Source organism: Anopheles moucheti, chromosome 2, assembly GCF_943734755.1.
Source record: "Anopheles moucheti chromosome 2, idAnoMoucSN_F20_07, whole genome shotgun sequence".
NCBI lineage: Eukaryota > Metazoa > Arthropoda > Insecta > Diptera > Culicidae > Anopheles > Anopheles moucheti.
The window spans coordinates 11,754,785-11,774,907 of NC_069140.1; the positions used below are offsets into that span (position 1 = coordinate 11,754,785).

Consider the following 20,123-nt stretch of genomic DNA (forward strand, 5'->3'; position numbering starts at 1 on the left):
AGCTAAACATCAATCATAATATTTTGCCAATCAAGCATAACCAAAGTATCAGTTGGATTAGGAATTTCTCGCATAACTGCTACCGTTAGTTACTGTAGAGCGTGTCAAGCAACATTGTTATGGGCGTAGTGTTGGTTTTCTTCTGTTAAGCCTATTCATCATATGCAACTCATATGCAAGAAAGCCGTTTCATACGTTACCATTCATTCATTACCTACCGTAGTGTAATTAGATGCGTACCAGCAATGTTAAACCAAAACAGCAAACTGCATCAGATGTTATACGAACCTCAGCGAACGCCATTGTCTGCATCCGTTTGCGCGGAAAAAGGTTTGCCATCGGTTTAGAATGTACGGTGCTGCACCGCTCGTGTAATGCGGAGTATAAGTTTTGGTGCAATTTGATATCTCCACACTCTAACTCTAACCGTATCGCTAGTACTTTCGATGCATTCATTGCATTCATTTGCCAGTTCGTTTTGGGTTGCCGTTTTACTTTCAGTTGATCGTTTTCCGTTGTTTATCGACTACATATTACGTTGTGTTCTGTACAAGTATTTATGTTTGGTTTCGTATTTCAATGATAATCATTCTCAGATTTCCTTCGTTGATTCTTAGTTCGTAAGTGTACTCTCAAAAGCTAAACCAGTTCAGTGCCACCACCTGTCATCAACTACCGTACAATCGATATGCAGTGCTAATTAATTTTCTCTCTTTTTTTTACCACTCGTACCCGTTCGCATACTGCTTTTACATTCGATCTGAACCAAAATAAAAACCACACCTCCGTACTCCCCTGCTGTACCGATCCGGGTTTTGCGATAAACACACAAAAAAAAAAAACCGGCCACCAACAATTATCCTGTAAACAAACAAAACAAAAACCGATCGCTAAACGCGTTGAACTGAACACCCGCCAACACCATATATAAAAACGAAAAACAAAAACCGCACCATAACATTCAATTTGTCGACCCGCTGTGTTGAACGTGCCCGGCGCTCCCTCCATCGCAAAAATAAAACAATTACCAATGCAATGGAACACCAAAAAAAATAATGATATAAAACTCAACTTGCAAAAAACAATCCAACCCCAACCGAAATCAAATTAAAAAAAAAACACACACACCCCCGTAGACGATAAGGCCACACAGGTGTACGTCAACATGTTCCTAAGATCGATCTCAAAAATCGACGATTACAAAATGGTGAGTTAGTGTGCATTTGTAACAGTCCAAGACCAACATAAAAAAATATAAAACAACCAGTTACCGTTAATTAATCTGTTCAGTCAAATCACACCAGTTTGTACAGTTGTTTCTTCGTTTTCCTGTGCGTCCTCTTGTGTCCGTCATTGTTGCGGAAGCTAGTGCCTAAACATTAATATAACTCTTTGTTTGTGTTGTGTCTCAGAGCACCGGTGTTTATACGTCTACCGTTAAGCGAAACAAAAGCGCCACAGCTACACACTTGTACAAAAATTACACAGCAAAACGGCCGGTTCAACCCGGGACTGTCCACCCTTAAATTGCCAATTGTCTTTCGGCTTCTCTCTGTCTCTGTCTCTGTTTTGTTACCCCTATGTTTTTGTTTACCTATTTTTATTTGTTGATTCAGTGTCTATCTCTCGTGCTGTTCATGTACGTTACGTTGTTAAGGCAAACAGTATAAACGCTATCACTTTCAAACAACAAGAAACCAGCAAACTATTCCAATTAGCGTTCCTCGCACCGAGGTTTCATTAAATTCCAAAAGCTAGGAGCAACATACAAAAATATCTGTATTACAATTCAATATGCTCACATTCCTTTCATCTACATCTACTCTCTACAACACATGATCTTTCTGAGCTATAGTTTGCCATCGTTAGTTACCCTTCCTGTAAACCCTGTACATTTCCATTTCCTGTTCCCAATTTCATACGAACTCTCTACATAAGACCAGTAACCACCTCCGTTTAGTGTCATACTATACTGCTATAAACAAGACATTATATACGCATACCAAAAACCACACACATTGACCAATGAAATCGATGGAATCAGTCTCAAAATTTCAAAATCATTAACCTCTTTCACAAACAAAAAAGAAAGATACATTCATCGTTCTTACTTTCGTTATTCGTTACATACTGTTTAAGTTCGAGTTTTTACTATTTATTTCTTTTCTTTCCTGTGTTTTGTTTATTTTATCGTGTTGATTTCTAACAAATCTAACAAATTGTAACTGCCGACACACTGTGTGTACGATTGTCTAACCCAGTATCTTCGATACATCAATCTTTCACCTTTACTTTTAATACGGCCCCTGCGTACGCTGTGGAGCCAACGAGCATCCTTGAACTGTTGACACTACACCTGTCAAAGTCTATTTGACAGCAGGAAGTTCTCCGGTGCGCCCCATCTATTGCTATCTGAATCGTGTGTGCGCGTGTGTTTGTATGTGTGTGTGCGTGCGTGCGCGTGCGTGCGCGTGCATTTATCTATGCGTGTGTTGTGTGTGTGTGTGCGTGATTAATGTACGTTTTGCATACTGTATCAATGTCTACTGATTACACACGTGTGTTTGATGTCTATTTAACACAAACCAGTGCACCTTGTGTTTTTAACTCTCTCTCTCTCTCTCTTTTTCTTTCTTTGTCCACCAAAAGGATTTTGACGTCCGTATTACATTGTTAGAAGCTAGGATCGTGATTGGAAATTAAAAGCTTCGGCCGGTGCTTAGTGCACGATGTTTTTAAAATTGAAAACTTGCTCTTCAAACCACGCACACTTCAAAAGGCATACATGTACCATCAACCCCCTCTCTCTTTCTCTCTTTTCTTCTCTCTCTCTCTCTCTCTTTCTCGTGGAATACGCTCAACAATGACTATCATCATGTTGTGAATAACAATGTCTTTTGCGTACAGAAAACACACACGGAAACATAGCTGCACAGATACATGACCGTTCCCTTTCACAGTATGCAGTGAGTGGACCAGTCGATTTGCTTGCCCCTTCCATTCCACGTTGCCATTTGTTCACTTCGTTTTGTTCTCTTATTTTCAAGTGTTTCGGCTACGCCCCGTATTCCGACCATATAACCGACCGACACCGTGTGTTTCCGTGCGTGCGCGCTCGTATGTGTGTGTGTGTGTGTATTTTGTATGTGTTTGTATGTGTGTACAAGGGTACAATTCTTACTTCGGCTTCCGGTACAGCATCCTGCCGTACGGAGAAACAACAGCATTGTTATAACATGCAAAAGGCGCCAACCGGATTCGAAGCACACACACACACACACACATTTCTTTTCACCCTGGTTCCGTCAGTCACCGCGTATGTACTGGCCACAAATAGAGAAAAAAATCACACACACACACATATACATTACAACACTCCAAACAACTGTCTTTGTGTCTGAGCAACTGCTTCCAACAGTACGGAAAACTTGTCTAGTTCTATGCAAAGTGTGTTTGTAATGCAAAAAAAGTCGCAAACCGATTGCATTGTTTTGCTCCGTTTTGTTTTTAAATATCATTTTACTTTGTTTTGTTTTTCTCGTGGTACTGGTAAGATATACTTTCTCATAGTTTGGTTCAAGTTTTTGGCTTCGCAGTTGATCTTTTATAAATTTTGTGTTGAGTTTACTATTTCTCAATGTTCTGCTAATTACATTTCAAACTTTCTGTTCATCGTTATACGTTCGGAGTAGCTTTTCATTATCTTTTCAATTTGTTTTGTCAAATTATCTTTGTTCTTTTCTACTACTACATATGAAATGCATATCATGTATACACGACTGTAGTAATTCATTCACCACACAAAATTCATCCATTCATCGGCTCACCCTTATCAGTGCATACTCATTTGTTGCTCGGTTCGTATTTTAGGCTACAAAACATTCAAAAACAAAAGAAAACAAATGTGCAATCCCCAACACACCTTTGTATTGGAAAAAATTAAAGTATATACTTACCCCAATGATTATCGATCGATTTTCTTGCTTACCTTTTTCAATACATTTAACTCATCATTGAACATGTCTACTGTTCAGTAACTCGAACTAAATCATGTTTAATAGTAATTGTATTGTGTTGTCAATATTGTGACGTTATGTTGTTGTTCCATTCCATCATACTGCTTCTGTTCTGATTATTAAAATGTATAATTTCTAAACTACTTCCTGGTACTCGTAGCGCATGGGAATGTAAAATAATTAAACTCACACCCTTACGAACATTCAATAATGAACGTCTCTCGAGGGTTTTGTGTTTAATTATCATGTTAAACTTATCTCAAGCAAACAACGCACAAAAAAAAATCTCGGAGCCATGCGGAAAAGTGATAATAATTTGCCAATTTAGCGGAACTCGTTAGGTAACACGCTCTACCATTTTTGTCGCGCTCTCACCTTCTTCGCGCCTACCACGCGAATGAGTTCCTCTTGAGCATTAATCCAATCAAGCTGGAAAGAGAGACATTTTGAATGCAAAATTTTTCACTAGAATTAATTATCGTCTACCTATGCTGAATTGGAAATGGTACCACGAAATAGCAAGGTGTTCTATTGCTGCTTTGCTACGACACGATAGCAAAGTAAGGAAGACAGCAGCGGCAAACGAAAAAAAAAAATGCTAATCAAATCCAAGGTCCTGATTTGATGAGCACATTTACATTTTCGCTCGCTCCAAAACCTTCCATGTGCTTCGCCTGTTTCACAAAAGCCGAAACCCCCCGGTGGCAAAATAATTCAAAAACATCCTCATCATCTTCATCACCATTTCCGCATCCGCTTGGCGAACAACATTTGGCGAACGGTGAGCAAAAGGATCGCAACCGTGTCGGCCATCCTGGTACCGTTACCGTCGTCGGCCTGTTGGCGTGAGCCGAAGGGATTACTGCTGCAGAGGTACCGGACCGACCGTGCATGTGGCGTCCCGACCACTTGACACGATTGTCGAGCACTGTTTGCTGCTTCCGCCTACGAATGACATCATTAGCGTGCCCTTCCCGGCGCAAACCATTGCAAAATTCAGCCAGGCAACCCCCCAGGAGCTGACCTTCGATGGGAGGCAAAGGGGCTGACCTTATACTGGTTCGTATGCAGTGGCGACAAACAAACAAACAGAGAAAAAAAAGGAAACGGACTAGCACTGACAATGCTAGAATACGGATGAAACCCTTCAGCGTTAGCAACAACAACAACAAAAAACCGGATGGTAGATTTACATCTCATTAAGCGAAATCTGCGTTGCGCTGGACCTGCTGCGTTTGCTGCGAATCGCCCAGGAAGCGAGCGGGATCAAAACCAGGACCCCTTGCGTGATTGCTTTCGTAGCAAATTTTACAAATCACCAGGCGTCTCCATCGTTTGCCGAATATGGGGGAACGCCGGACCGGCTTGAAGCATAACCATTTTCTGGTTCTTATAGAACCATTCGTTGGATTGATTTAAAGTGAATTCTTTTGTAAGTGAGATCGCACGCGTAAGATTCGCCTAACGAGTACATGGAAATGTGGCAACAATGTCATAAACTACCAGGCGTCTCCATCGTGGCGCCTCCATTGCGGCGTCTCCATGCAATGCTACGTGGCCCGCCAATGCAGATCCAAAAACATGGAACAATGGACCATGATGGTGATTTTATCATCTAAATAATTATTCTGTCACTGTGCTAAGATCGTAAAATGCAGCACGGAATGAACGTTGCGACGTGCGTTTCGGCAGACATTTTCGGCCACATGTACCCCATGGAAGCCACGGAAGCAACGACCAATGTATTTGAAACGATTTTTATGGAAATAAAAATACAAACTCACATACACACACACACAAATACACCGAGCGGTACAGCAAATGAAGCGCACAGAAATTGGTGCGCCTGTACCAGGGGGCCCACAGGCGCTGGTAGAATTATCTCAACGAGGCACACGAACGAAACGGCCGACCTGCCGGGTTCGAACCGGCTTAAACTCTGGACCGTAAAATTAATAAGCTATTAAATTTGCACCGACCAAACGCCCCGGTCGGCATCAGTCCGAGCAGCAGCAGCAGCACACTCGAAAGACGATTTCGGCTGTTTCGAGTTCTACTTGCTCTACTACAACAACACAAGCAAAGAAGAAAAAAAGAACGAAATAGAACAAAATAAAAAAGAGCCTCACGAACGACACAAGCACCACAGTTCGTTTCGCATTTATTGGCCCCCGAAAGTTCCCGTAGTAAAGTGCATTTTACGGTTATCGGTCCGCCATAAGTCAGCCTACCCCTTAGCGGTGAGTTTGTGTGTGTGTGTCCCCGGGAGCGAAATCTTACCGACCTGCCCGAGGGGGGGGGGGGGGGGAGAATGTGCATTGGCCACAAATTTTTGAAAGTACGCTTCCACAAACGTCCGCCAACTGGTAGCGCTGGAAGGGCCGCTATGCGAGCGGACCGTATGATCGCTTCAGGAAAACTTTTCCAATTAACTTTAAAACCCATCCCGAAATGTTCGCTCGCTCGCTTCGTGTCTGCGTTCGGATTCGGCCCTCTACCCCCTACCCCGATTCCGACCGGGATGGTACACCCCCAGCATCTTTTGCACACTCGACTCGTTATGTGCTTTGACCACTCGACCACATTCAAAATGCAGACGATCGAACACCCGTCTTCCATGTTTCGCCAGCTGCTAGCTCGCTGCCTTTTGCCCTTACGCTGGTAGAACTGGATGTGCGAGCACCGGTTGGTACTGCTGCTGCTACCGGTTAGCATTTGCAAAACTTCAACCTACCTCCACTTTTGCATGACGGAAGGGCAGCCGGGGTTTTCCGTTTATTTTATTGACGTTACTTTACGATTGCAATCCATTTCCCCGACGGTGGTTCAATTTCCCGAAATTGCACGAGTTAAATATTGCAACGAATTGTGGTACCGCCGTACCGAGATAAAGCTCATCGAATCGGTTGTCAATCTGGGCGCACGGGGGAGCAGAGTGAAGCGCAAGAGCGAAACGAACCAACTTCCTTCCCAACTTACAAGCGAGAGCTTACAGTTGCTGGCGGCGGCTGGTGAGTTATATTTATGTGATGTAGCCATACGGGGCCGGCTCTTCTATCTCGCTGTTTGTTTTTTTTTTTAAATGCACACTACCGTTACGGTTATTGAAGTTCCATACCAGCGCGGTGCAACGATAACAAGCTTGATTTCTGTAAACATTAAGATGGTGGTTTGTTTGCTTTCTTTTGCCCTGTTAGTTCGGTGCATAAATTACCATTCATTTGCAGCAGTACAAACCATTCCGGGCCGAATGCAAAACGCAGTTAATCCTTCGCCGCATCATTGCTGGCGCGCCGTATCAGTGGCGTACGGTTGCGAACAGCGCAAGAGTGAGGAATAAAATATGGTAACTTACCGAACCTCATCCCACGGCCGCTTTCAACATGGTACACGAATGCGAACCGCATTGTTCAAGTTGTTGAATAATGCAATAATTCGTGCGGCGCTCGTGTACATACTCGATGGCCGCGTCTTGCATTCGCGATGCTCCGTAAAAAATGAATGCAAATAAATCCTCCACCCTTCCACGCTTCCGAAAAGACACCAGACCTTGGGAAGGGAAAAACCGTGGCTGACCACCGGGCCGCCATTGGGATGGCCACAAATGGTGAGAATAAATTATGACGCCACATTGCATCATCGTGTCCGTATCTTCATCTTCATCTTCATCATCATCATCATCATCATCTGGCGCACATGCCTCCCGGGCCCCGGTAGAAAGCGGGATCTTTCGGTGTTTCTTTGTTTTATTATAACCCAGTGAAAGGAGGTGTATATTTCTTGGCATGAACTGCACTGCACTTCATACAAAGTTGGCCCAAACGGAACGGTTCTTCGAAGCGGGATTAGAAATGGTGATGTGGCCGGGGGATCTTTTTTTTGTGGTACATACCATTGGCTTTAAATATAAGCTAATGCAATGTTTCAAACTAAATTGCATTCCCAAGAGGCAGAAGAAATGGTTGACCATGGGTTTAATTAATAGGGACATGAGACACGTCTGTTCGATGGCAGGTTTTATGGAGATAATGCTCCAATTTAAGCCAAACTGCATGAATTCAATTAATGCAGTGTTCTGCAAGACCTGTGTAAGCTTCATAATTATAATGATGATGATAATTGTGGACAATGATAATTATTTATTGCAAAACAAATTACATGTAGTCCCCGACAGTACGCGGCATCTAATGAAGAATTAAGTTTGCAATACTTTTACAGGCGATATTTATCCTAAAGCAATAAGCTTTAAAAAACTAACTTGAAATGAACTCTTACTTGTGAAAATAAACCAATTTCCATATGTCAAATATGGAAGGTTTATAGTGAAAAAAATTCCTACTGCGATGCTACTACTCTGAAACTGTCAACTATAAACGAAACTGTCAACTGAATGTCAAGATTCGTGAATATGAGCTGTCTACATGTACAGTGTATCTCGGGGACTACCTGTGCTTTGAAGTCATAATGGAGATGGTACAGAGATGGAACATCAAACTGCAGTTTATGAGCAGTATGAAAACTATTGCCCCATGTACAAAAAGCAATATGTTCGCGTAAGACTAAATCCACAGAGAATAATAGTAACTTTGTGTTAAAGTAAGCAGTTATGGTAACTAATAAGCATAAAATTATTTACCAAATGCATCACCATCCATTACTATCCATATCTTGACATCTTTTGACGGGATGCGCTACTGTATTCGGGTTCTTAATTAACGCTTATTGTGTCATCATATTCATTTATTCACATCATCAACGTGCATCGCTATGCTTTCATCGCTTTTACCCATCTGTCTTGTAGCCGTGCCTCTTAATTCATCGTAACTGTGCCCCAACGTGTCGTTCTCTTTCATACATCACCACACATCTACCCACCTCCCCACACACACACACACACACATACAAAATCATCACTACAGCACACACACGGGTATGTAAATTATTCTGCACCCTTGCAAAACCATTTTATCAACCAGAACCGTTCTGGAAGGAACGGAACGTTCCACCCGGCCCGACCGAGCAGCACGATGCAAAAACCCCCACCACGGTGCACACAGCTCATGATCAGCTTTTGCATAATTGATTAATGTTTGATCAAACTTCGGTCGGAAAGCGTAAGATAAATAAATGACGATGCTCCAAACCACTGTGCGGGAGCGCTCCTTAACAACGATGAATTTACTTCCTCGAAACAGAACCAACAAAAAAAAACCCACCCCAATTTCATCGTTGCACCATTGGTTGGGTGGTCAATAAAAACGCAACACACGTGATCCGTCACAAAGCAAACATTGGCTCCACACACTACGGTGACAGGTCCTCTGACGGCAAACTAACGAATCCGTAGAAAGTTACAGCATCATACAAATAACACAAAAACGAAAAAAGAGAGAGAAAATTTACATCCCAAGCAGCTGCCTTTGGTTTCTGGACGGCGGGCACGAATTGATTTGCCGTTACAGCGTTTGTACGACGACCACCGTCACAAGCCCAAAACCCAGCGCGCTTCAAGCGCTCGTTTTGCGCAATATAATCAAATCAAATATTAGGTTTTCTTCAATTTTTATATGCTTTCCTATTCGGTTTTTGAGATGGTTTTTTATTTTTATTTGGTTTTGTTTTCTCTTTCCATCCCTACGTGTTTCATTTCGATCGTACATTTCGCTCATACTGTGAATGGTGAATGTGAATCGAGTATCAAAGCATCCCCACCATTTTGTAGCGGAAGCGTAATGCACGCGCTCCCGCCCTAGCGTATGTATGTAGATGTGCGCGCGTGTGTGTGTGTGTGTGTGCGTATGTGTGTCTGTTTTGTATGTATGTATGTAAAGGACAATCGCTGACAAAATGGCTTGCCGGCGACGGCGACAACGCTTTGACATTGGGACCCATAGACTACAGGGGACAGCACAAGTCCAGACATTACGCGAACAAACTTGTGGAGACTGGAGCGAAGGTACAGCTGTCCCAAGATGGGATGAGGAAGGTGGAGTAAGAGTGACGGATGCATTAGGAGTCCGAGAGTCAGGTACGACACTGCAATGCCAGACTACTACGGTAACGCTTCGCGTCGCAACTGTCAAAGTGACAGCATCTCTCAAGCTACTTTCCGTGTTGGCTCAGCAAGTAGCAAGCAAACACGGTTGAGGAACACGAGGGAACTCTCCTAATTGCCTCACCATTACTCCTTCTCCACCTTCCAACACCTTATACCACCAGGCTTAATGTTCTAATGCAGGGTAGCTGCACAATGTGACATAAGAGTTATAAAAATGACTCAAACAAATGACCGAAATTCGATTATCGATTATCTGCTTTAGTATTTGACACATACAATACTACGTACAAAATCTGACATTATACAATACTTAGTACATTAACCAACACTATCGACGGTAACGACGGTATGTTTATTACTACTTCTACACACACTCTAAGCAACCCAACTGTCATCTAGAGGCTAACCCTAGAACAAAATAAGGTTATGTTTTCCGCAGCAACCCGGCCACCCAACAGAGGCACACCAGCAAACTTGACAATGTTTCCACCACCACCACCACATCGACGGTAACGTCACAGCGTTGCTCGAAATAAAATACCCAAAAGAAAAACAGGACCCACAATTTCCTCCCGACGATCGAGCGACACAAGAAAGCCTTTGGTGGCCGGGTTCTCCGCTGTCAATAAATACTAAAAGAGAGAGAAGAAAATACGTTCGTGTGGTGTTGTGGTCGGTTTTGTGTTTCCTTCAGTTTCTGTTTCATTTCCTTTTATTCACGAGTGTGTATATTTTGATATACTTTGTTTTTATTCTAGGCGTCTTTCTTCCCGTAGCGGACATGCACACCCATCTCCGACACGCGCCCTAACCCACCCCCCTGCCAAAACATAGCGGGGTTTGGGTAATGGTTCGGGGTTTTGGGAGTCTGCCGCACGTATACAAAAACGGATCGTACGGGGATCCGGGGCACTTCAAACCTCTGCGCAATGATAGCCTTAACAAATATGAAAAGAGAAGACGAGAAAAAAAATACATCAAGAAAAACAAATACAAATGTACGCGGCGTCCGCGAATGCATGCCCGCGGACGTTCTCGCGACTCCTTCTCGAGGAGGTTTTCTCTCCATACATAGGTTACGGAGTGCACGTATGTTTTAGCTGCATGCGCATCCTTCTCGTAAGCACACAGACACAAACACACACTGACACTCTTTCTTTCTCTTTCTTTCACCGTAGTGCATTGGTTCGTAGCTGCCTTCGATGTGCATGTGGGCATGGCATGGTGCATGTAGCTCGCGCGCGCATGTTATTTCCGCACGTAAAGCATGAAGCACGAGAAAGTAGATAACGATGAATGCATGCTGTATGATGATGATGATGATGATGATAATGCATGATGATTGTTGCATGTTGTGCTGGCATGTGTATCACCGTTCCCATCTGTCTTTCCTCCTGTCATCCCCTCACGCACGCACACACACTCGCCGTAGATTTCCTTGCATGCAGGTGCATGTGCATCGTGGTAGTGCATGCTCAGTAACAAATCGTGTCTCAACCGTTTTTGTCGCATGAAATGTGTGTCGCTCTCGCATGATAGCATTAAGCATTAGGTATTTTTCCCCAATCCCTTTACTTTCTTCTGCTCCTTTGTTACGTGGTGCTTTCAAAACGCTGCTACTGCAAAAGAAAAAAATCAAACAAACAAACAATAAAAGCACGATAAAAATGTACGTCACCACTACACTAGCCAAAAACTTCGCCTTTGTTTGCATGGTTCGATAAATCGCATCTTCATGGCATGGCATGGCAAAACCACCCCTTCCCTCTGTCTTGGTTTTGTTTGTTAGTGCCCCTCCTACTCGGCTACCGTTTCATCTAGCGACCAATTCATTCAGGTGCATGCTGCTGCTGCATGTATTGTGCATGTGCGCTTCTGCACGACACCTAGCATGTTGGTAGCTGCATGCTGCCTGCTCTGGCATGACAAGGATTGCATGTTATCTTTTTTTTTTTTCTTACTATTCCACCCACCTGCCGATCCCGTACCCTGCCTAGCTCTTTACCTACCGACTCGACCCGTTATCAGTAATGGTTTTCCTTTTAGCATGGGCGCACTCTTCCATCCTTTCTCCCATGTTCTCGAAAAACACCGGCCAATTGGAATGTTTTAAATAGCGATGAAAAAAAAGGAAAAACACACACACAAGAAATAAGTTTAAAATTTTAAATCTTTCTCTACTCTACCCCATCCCACACCTCCCACGCCCCCCCCCCTCCTCATCACCCAAAAAAGAAATATATGTGTACCACCACGACAAAACCACACAGAGAGCGAACTGAAATGCACACAGCAAGACGATGGCATTTTTCCGAAGCTGCCACCGACACCCGGCACCGGAAATGAAACTACCCCCTCTCCCATTCCCCCGTTCTGCCCCCACCACAATTGCTACTCTCTTGTCCTTCGTCTCATTTTTTTACCTGCATGAAATAGTAATCTTTTTGTTTTTCTGTTTAATGGAAACTTCAACACTTTGGAAAAGAAAGGACACAAATGAGGGTGGTACTACTGGGTGGCATTACATGCAGGGTGAGGGGTGTGATAGGCCAACTAAAAACATTATCTATTTATTTAATTTTTTGTTTTTACTCTCCGGTATGCATTCCACACCATCTTCAGAGGGGGCGGCAGGTGGCAAATTGTTAAAAGATACAACAAAACACCAACTCGAGCTACCCTTCGTTTAATGCCACCCATAGCACCGACACCTGCGTGTGTGTCCTTTTTGGCGTTCTTTTTACCACCCCACAAGACTCCCTCCTCTCTACGAACACATGCAAAATAGAATAAACGATATCAAGCTTTCGGTACATGGATTTTCCCATAATGGCCCGGTATTTCGTCCGGATTTTATTCGAGGCTTTAATTTACATACTTTCGAACCGGCTTCCCGGTCACCCTAGTGTCCTTATCGAAACCGATTTTCCAAATTTTCAACCCCTCCACCTGCATTTCCACCTGTGTTCTTCAGTTTGTGTGCCACCGTTACGATTAACATTCCTTCTCATTCTGATCCTCCTGTATTTTTTCACCTTTCTTCATTCTTTTCTTCTCCCGTACCGCCAATTGTTCCACCTAGTGTACCGTCTCTTTACATCCGTTTTTTATCTTCTCGTTTACATGCTCTCTTTTTTATACGGTCTCAATTTTTTATCCCAAGTTTTATCTACTTTTTGCCGATCCTTTTTACTAGTCATTACACTCCACTTGTCCCTCTTACACTTGTTTCCATCTTTAGATTTTTCTCTCATTTTCTTATCTCGAGCAATTTGTCTACTTTATCATTCTCCTTCCTCTGTCTCTTCTGTCTCGCTCACTATCTTTCTTTCTCTCTTTTGCGTACAAAAGAATAGTTTGGAAAAGTTGTACTTCTCTGTCTTTCCTACTAATTTCTCTGCAATGTGTTTCCACCAAAACGACTCTAGAAAAAAAAAACTCTCATTTTAAATGTATTAATTATTTAGACCAGGGTACATCATGGCCACTCATCCATGATGGCCCGCAACTGTGACCAACTGGATGGAAACTACCTTCCCTAGCCCTAACCTGTCCCTTAACCTATGCTCCTTTCCCCAACTATTGTTTCATTCCATATCTCGTCCATCCCTTTCCCCAATATGGACCAAATAAAGGATATGTTGGATTAAATATCGACATTCTTCCAATTCTTGTACCCAGTGAAATAACTCACAAAAAGTTTGTTTTTGTGTTAAAGTTTCATGTTTTGTGTTTGTCAACCAAATCCCTTCCCAACTTGTCCCTTCCTACCAAGCTCAGTTTGTTACGTATTTTTAGTGTCTAAGCGTTCCCGGAGATTGCTAAGGCTTAACCTAGACATACCACAGATCCAGCGAGGGAAAGTTCTAGGGAAAGTTCGATTCCATCCACACACGAAATATTGCTCAATTAGAAGAACAAACCCTCATATCGTCTCCCACTTGGCCACTCGTTTTATGTTTCTCCGTCGTCCTCCCCCGTCCTTTTCCTAGTTGTGTTCCGGTTTAAATGGTTATCATGAGCTACAAGTGGAAACAGGAAGCATATTATCGATTTCGAACACTTTGCCTCCTAGTTTTACTTATAAAAAAAGAAATGTTAGAACATTAATCTCAAGATAGCAAAATAGACCGGAAACATGATTTTCTAAACCTTGTCTAAAACTGGATTGTCCCAAAAAAACCCGCAAACCTTTCTGCATTGAACCTGGCCCTTGTAGAGACATCTGTTTGTACACCCTCAACCAACCCCACCGGACCTGTCCTACCCCCTTTTCTCGCTCTCTGTTTCTCACTCTATTATGCTCTAGTTCCCCTCTCCACCCCCTTTCATGACCCCTGACCAAACTAGCCAGCTCTCGTTTTTGTTTTCAATGCCTCAATAATCATTCCAAAATTAACAAATTCCCAAAATAAAAACAATACCAAAAATACAATATACAACCGCCGCCGTTAGATTTAAGTGCACACATGCGTATGCGTACAAAGTATACAGGACCATATTACTAATGCATTTTTCTCTCTTTCGTCCTTCAACATGGCCGCCATCAAAACACACGCCAAACCCCGTGGCTGCGCATCGAATCCGTTGATCTCCAACCCATAACGTGCATCAAAACACAACAAACCAAAACAAAACACACTATACTCATGCACACCATCAAACTCGGCCCAAAAAAACACACAAAAAATAACATGACGACCCCGTAGGAGTACAGTGTACAGCTCACGTTCCGAGAACAGTGGCTGGACGAACGATTAAAGTTCGATGACATCGGAGGTAAGTATTGGGTGGAAGTAGTACGATGGGTAGCAGATCGAAGAAGGAAGATGGCTTGTAAACTTTAGTCCCTGGTCCCTCCCCCCCACTAAAAGGGCAAATTAATTTTGTCAAACACACGATCTTTTTGCCTGTTCCGCAACAGATTTCATCAAGTTCCTCTTTCTGTTTTCCTGTTTTCCGTTTACCGTACATATATACGTATATTACTTGGGATCAGAGTAGACCTTGCTGCAGTAGCATTTGTACCTTTTTTACCAGCATCATTCTGCCGTAGTGTCATCAGTGTCAGTCCCTTGCATAAGCGCAGGCGTTTTGCGTTTATCCATCCCACCGCCACCGTGTAACGCGGTGAGGAGCTCGTCGTACAGATTAAATTTTCGCTAAACGTCATAAGCGTTTCAATCATCTCCTTTAGCGGGAAATTAGAGTAGGCTTTTGCACCACCCGCACAACGGCACCACCCACCGGACCGCGAGCAGAGCATCCCGATTTGCCCGGAATAAAAAGAAGAAGGAAACTAAACCGCCCGGGTTGCCAATTTCAGCACCGGCAAAGGACCCGGGGACGGTGCCGGGTTTGCTGTACCGAAAATCATTTTCATCGCCTTGCTCGATCATAAATTCGATATGTTACACTCGGCTTGCTCGGGCGTCGTTTGATGTGGGAGAGAGAATCTGGGAAGCCATAATAATGTTTTCCGCCAACCCCCTCTCCCCCTCCCCCTTCACCCCTATCCCCCTACCACCCACTCACCCTGCCTACTCATATCAACATTGCCGGAGCGCCTACATGTAGGCACACCGCATTACAACAACCATGCCTCATCATCCAAGCGCTCGCGGTAGGCCAATCCGGTTCCCGTTCCCCATTTCCCGATCAAACGTCGCGCACGTGCTTGTTTCGCTGTTCCGGTACTCTTCCACATCCCGAAGCGAGTGAAAGCTTCCGAACACCATCGATTACCGGAACAAACTTGAAATTCTTCCACCTTCCACGCTCTGCCATACCGTCTCGAGCGTCCCGTGGTGGCCCGCGGGGCAACTTTGCCTAGCGTCTAGATTGCTGACGAAATTCGATTACGCTTCATCGACCGATCCTAACCTTAAAGGCTACGACACACACACACGCACACATCAACCAACAAGAACGTCCCCAAGAACGTGCCAATCAAGGGCTTTTCGTTCCCTCGGGGGAAAGAATGAGTATGGGACAACTTGGTTGCCATCGGTTTGATTCCCTCTCCCTACCAGAATTCATCCTTGCAGAATTCTTCTTAACACCAGAGACCGGCTATTTGAACGGAGGCAATCAGCGTTCCAAAAAAAAAAAAATCGCGAACTCTTGCAAAATATTGATGTTCCCATCCAAGACGATCGTCCCATCCATCTTCACGCCTTGGAAAGGGCCCTAGGTGACGGCTTCCCTGGGCCCAAATTTTACCAGCTCGTTGGGCATTTCCGGTTCAAATCTTTAAACATTGACACATATGCCCACGTACAGACATACATACACTTATATCTGAATAGAGCACATGTGTGTGCGTGTGTGTGTGTAGCCCTTTATATGACCTCCGCAACCTTATCCCTTGATCCAATTCCCCTCCAGCTAGCAAATAAACCCGGAACTCATGTTTTCGGTGCGCTTCCATTCTACTTCATCATTTCCGTGTGGAGAAAATCCGCAAGAAGCCCCCCGGGATGGGAAGTCCCACAGCAACGCAATAATGTTGATAAAATGAGTCCCGCGCGGAGCGTCCGGGAGCGTCGCAAACAGTAAACACATGTTCCCTATCCGTTTCCGGACACCGGAAGCGATGGATGATTTTTGTCGGGAAAACATTTCTTGGTGGAAAGAAAAACCGATGGAAAGAAATCAATTTAGATCTCGGTCCGGTCCGCTATGGATGGGCGCGGCAAAATAAATATGTGTGTACGTACGTATAGCGTGGAGTGAAAACAAGCGCCGTTCAGCGAGCGTACATCTGCGTCGTCGTTCCGGTCATGGGTTAGCCGGGGAGATGCTGGAACACCATTACCAGTTCGTCACATACCCATCGCCCATGTGGCCCAGTGCTGTAAAAAGGGCCACCCGCCACGACTGTAAACTTCCCAGCCTGTCGGCACAGCACGGTTCGCGGCTCGAGGCAATCCACGCACAAGCACACAAGCACGCACACCTCTCCGCCGGACGCGCACATACAAGCACACACCAGAACAGATAAAAAAAATTATATATATACAAGCGGTACGGATGAATGGTTAAGGGCTGGTCGACGAGGGCCATGAAACACGGATCTATCATCGACTACGGTCTATAGCAGTCTACGCCTTCGTTCGGTCTTCGGTCAGTGTATGTCTAACAAGGGCTGTAAAGTTTACATATCAATCATAATTTACCTACCCACCAACCATCGTCGAAACTCTCGCCATAACCTCCCCAACCCCCAGTCTCTTGTTCAACCCCTCGGCACAACCCAAACCGCCAAGCAGAGACTTGAGTCGCGACGTCTAAAGCATGAAGTTCAAACAGGTCCTTCGACAATACCCAAGCATAGACGAGGCCTGCTTGTTATGTGTTTATGCAGCAGTCAAACTAGACCCATCCCATCGATGGGATGATGTCCTTTATAGGGTTCCACCTTCATGTTTTGGGGCGCGCAGGGAGGACTTTGTCCTCGAAATACGTGATAAAAAATGGATCAAAATTGATACTCCACAATCTTAACGACTTGTTCGTATTCCAGCCCGACCCGGCATGAATTCGCCTAGACGCTGGAGCTGCTACCGAAAAATTGGTAGATGTTGGACAGCGAATGCGAACGCGAACACAAACAGTGTCCTAAGCAAACAGAGTGGCCAGAGTTCGAAGAATCAGAACCCGGCGTCGGCGAAGAAGCGCTGCTTCTTTCTTTTCTTTTCTTTTTTTTTGGTGTGCGCTACCATCCTATCACATTTAATTCCTCTTTAAACTACTCCCCGATGACCCATTTCGGGAGGAAATAAAATGAAATAATGGAAGATTTATTGTTTCGGGTGCACTTTGGTTCTTAATCAGATATTCTCAATTCTCGCTTGCGGAGCGTTTGTGAAGTAGCGCCCGGTGGACACCCGGTGGTCGGCTTAGGTTCTACAGCCAGGCGTGACAGATAATTAATCAGAAGATAAATGTGAAAAGTTGTGATCACCCAGTTTTGAAGTGGCGCAGGTTGCTTCGGTGGCAAATTCTTTGCCGTTTCGTTTTTTTTTTTTTGAATGCTCAATTTCAAACTAAATGAAGCGAAACGGCGCCTGCTTGGGATAGTAGCATTAGTGGTAGGGCGAAATGTCACAAACGTCAGCATAGATGCAAAACGTCAGCTATGACAGGCGAGCTAGATGAAGTGATCTAAAAGTTGCGTTGCTTGAATAATTAAATTAACTAGCCATCCACAACGAACCTGTGCAAATAAAAGCTCTACACCGACTTCTCTTCACGCGCCCTTTCGCGTTCTCTCTCACTATCTCTCTCTCTCTCTGTCTCTCTGTCTCACATACACAAACACTCTTTCACCGTCTTCACTTCTTCTTCCTTCGCTCTTCACGCAGGCCGCTTAAAGTACCTTACACTGACCGAAGCAAACCGTGTGTGGATGCCTGACTTGTTCTTCTCGAACGAGAAGGAAGGTCACTTCCACAACATCATTATGCCGAACGTCTATATCCGTATCTTCCCGTACGGATCGGTACTATATAGCATACGTATTTCACTCACGTTGGCCTGCCCGATGAATCTCAAGCTGTACCCACTGGATCGTCAGGTGTGCTCGCTGCGTATGGCAAGTTGTAAGTACCGTTTTACCCACAAGACGTACACACTGAACCACACCCGTCTCAGACACAGAAACAGACAGATGCGTCCTTCGCTCCCTATACCTTGCATTATTGCTCCCGTCCCATTTCCAAAATCCGGTCCCAACAAAACACACTACACGATACACACGACAGCTCCAAAATGGCAGAAACCTCGCTGCCCACCCCCAAGCAATGGCCGTTGCTCGCCGAACACAACGCGGACTAATACGGGTGCCGTGCTTCTCCGCAGATGGTTGGACGACGGCCGATCTAGTGTTTCTGTGGAAGGAGGGCGATCCTGTGCAGGTGGTGAAGAACCTGCATCTGCCCCGGTTCACGCTGGAGAAGTTCTTGACCGATTACTGCAACAGCAAGACCAACACCGGTAAGCGCTTGGCGACCAGCGACGGTCGCGCCGCACTCGACAGAGCTGTCCGGCGACACACTTCACATTGCATCGTGACAGTTTTACACGAGCGCCACTAACGTTACGTCTTTCCGCTTCTCGTACCGCTTGCCACTGTTCGCCCTCCCCTTTCACGTCTCCTGCAGGTGAATACAGTTGCCTGAAGGTGGATCTGCTGTTCAAGCGCGAGTTCTCGTACTATCTGATCCAGATCTACATCCCCTGCTGCATGTTGGTCATCGTGTCCTGGGTCTCGTTCTGGCTCGATCAGGGCGCGGTACCGGCCCGGGTATCGCTCGGCGTTACGACACTGCTAACGATGGCGACGCAAACGTCGGGCATCAACGCATCGCTACCGCCCGTCTCCTACACGAAAGCCATCGACGTGTGGACCGGCGTCTGTTTGACGTTCGTGTTCGGGGCACTGCTCGAGTTTGCCCTGGTCAACTACGCGTCCCGTTCAGGTTTGCTAATTTTATTGTTCGTGTATGTGTTTATCTGTGTCGCCGTGGTGCGTTTATGAGTTCTCTGTTTATTTACACTTACTTTATAAAGCCCACCTGCTCTTTCTACCCTGGCTAAAAAAGAAAAAAAAACCTTCCATTCCCTAACATGCCACGAGATGGTACCGTCCGTGTCTCTTGGGCTACTTTTGACAGCGACCGTTCTACCTCAGCTACTGAACAACACGTGACAGCAGAAGCAGCGATGGTAGTTAAAATAGTAGTAACCGGAAAGAGCAGCAGTCCCAATAGACAGCTGTCAAGTGTCAAAGTCTCTGCCAATGTCAGCCAACTGTAGTGCACGTGGTTGTCCGTTTGGTACGGCGGTTGGCTTCCCAAGCATTCCAAGGAGCACGTGTACGGTAACATTCGTTCGCGTACGCTGCCTACGCTGTACAGTTGCTGTTTTAACTTCACTTATCTGTGTTCCGTCCGTCTGTTTTCGTCCTTTTCTGTTGGCAACATAGCTAGAAAACAGAGCTCCTATACAAAACTTCCTATCCCTATTTTCTTTCCCCAATGTCCGCG

General features: G+C 44.7%; 1 protein-coding gene across 12 annotated transcripts in view; it reads left to right on the top strand.

Moving 5' to 3' along the window:
* The window catches only part of LOC128296821 (glutamate-gated chloride channel), a 52,234-nt gene that overhangs the window by 23,214 nt on the left and 8,897 nt on the right, over positions 1-20,123 (top strand). For 8 of the 12 annotated variants that reach the window (XM_053032313.1, XM_053032311.1, XM_053032320.1 and 5 more), the window contains exons 4-7: positions 14,784-14,853; positions 18,441-18,677; positions 18,937-19,071; positions 19,239-19,556. In XM_053032313.1, coding sequence (XP_052888273.1) covers positions 14,784-14,853; positions 18,441-18,677; positions 18,937-19,071; positions 19,239-19,556 — 760 coding nt within the window. Of the gene's footprint in view, positions 1-1,136; positions 1,208-14,783; positions 14,854-18,440; positions 18,678-18,936; positions 19,072-19,238; positions 19,560-20,123 lie in introns of all 12 variants that reach the window. The other 4 variants (XM_053032309.1, XM_053032312.1, XM_053032317.1 and 1 more) reach the window with 2 other exon arrangements.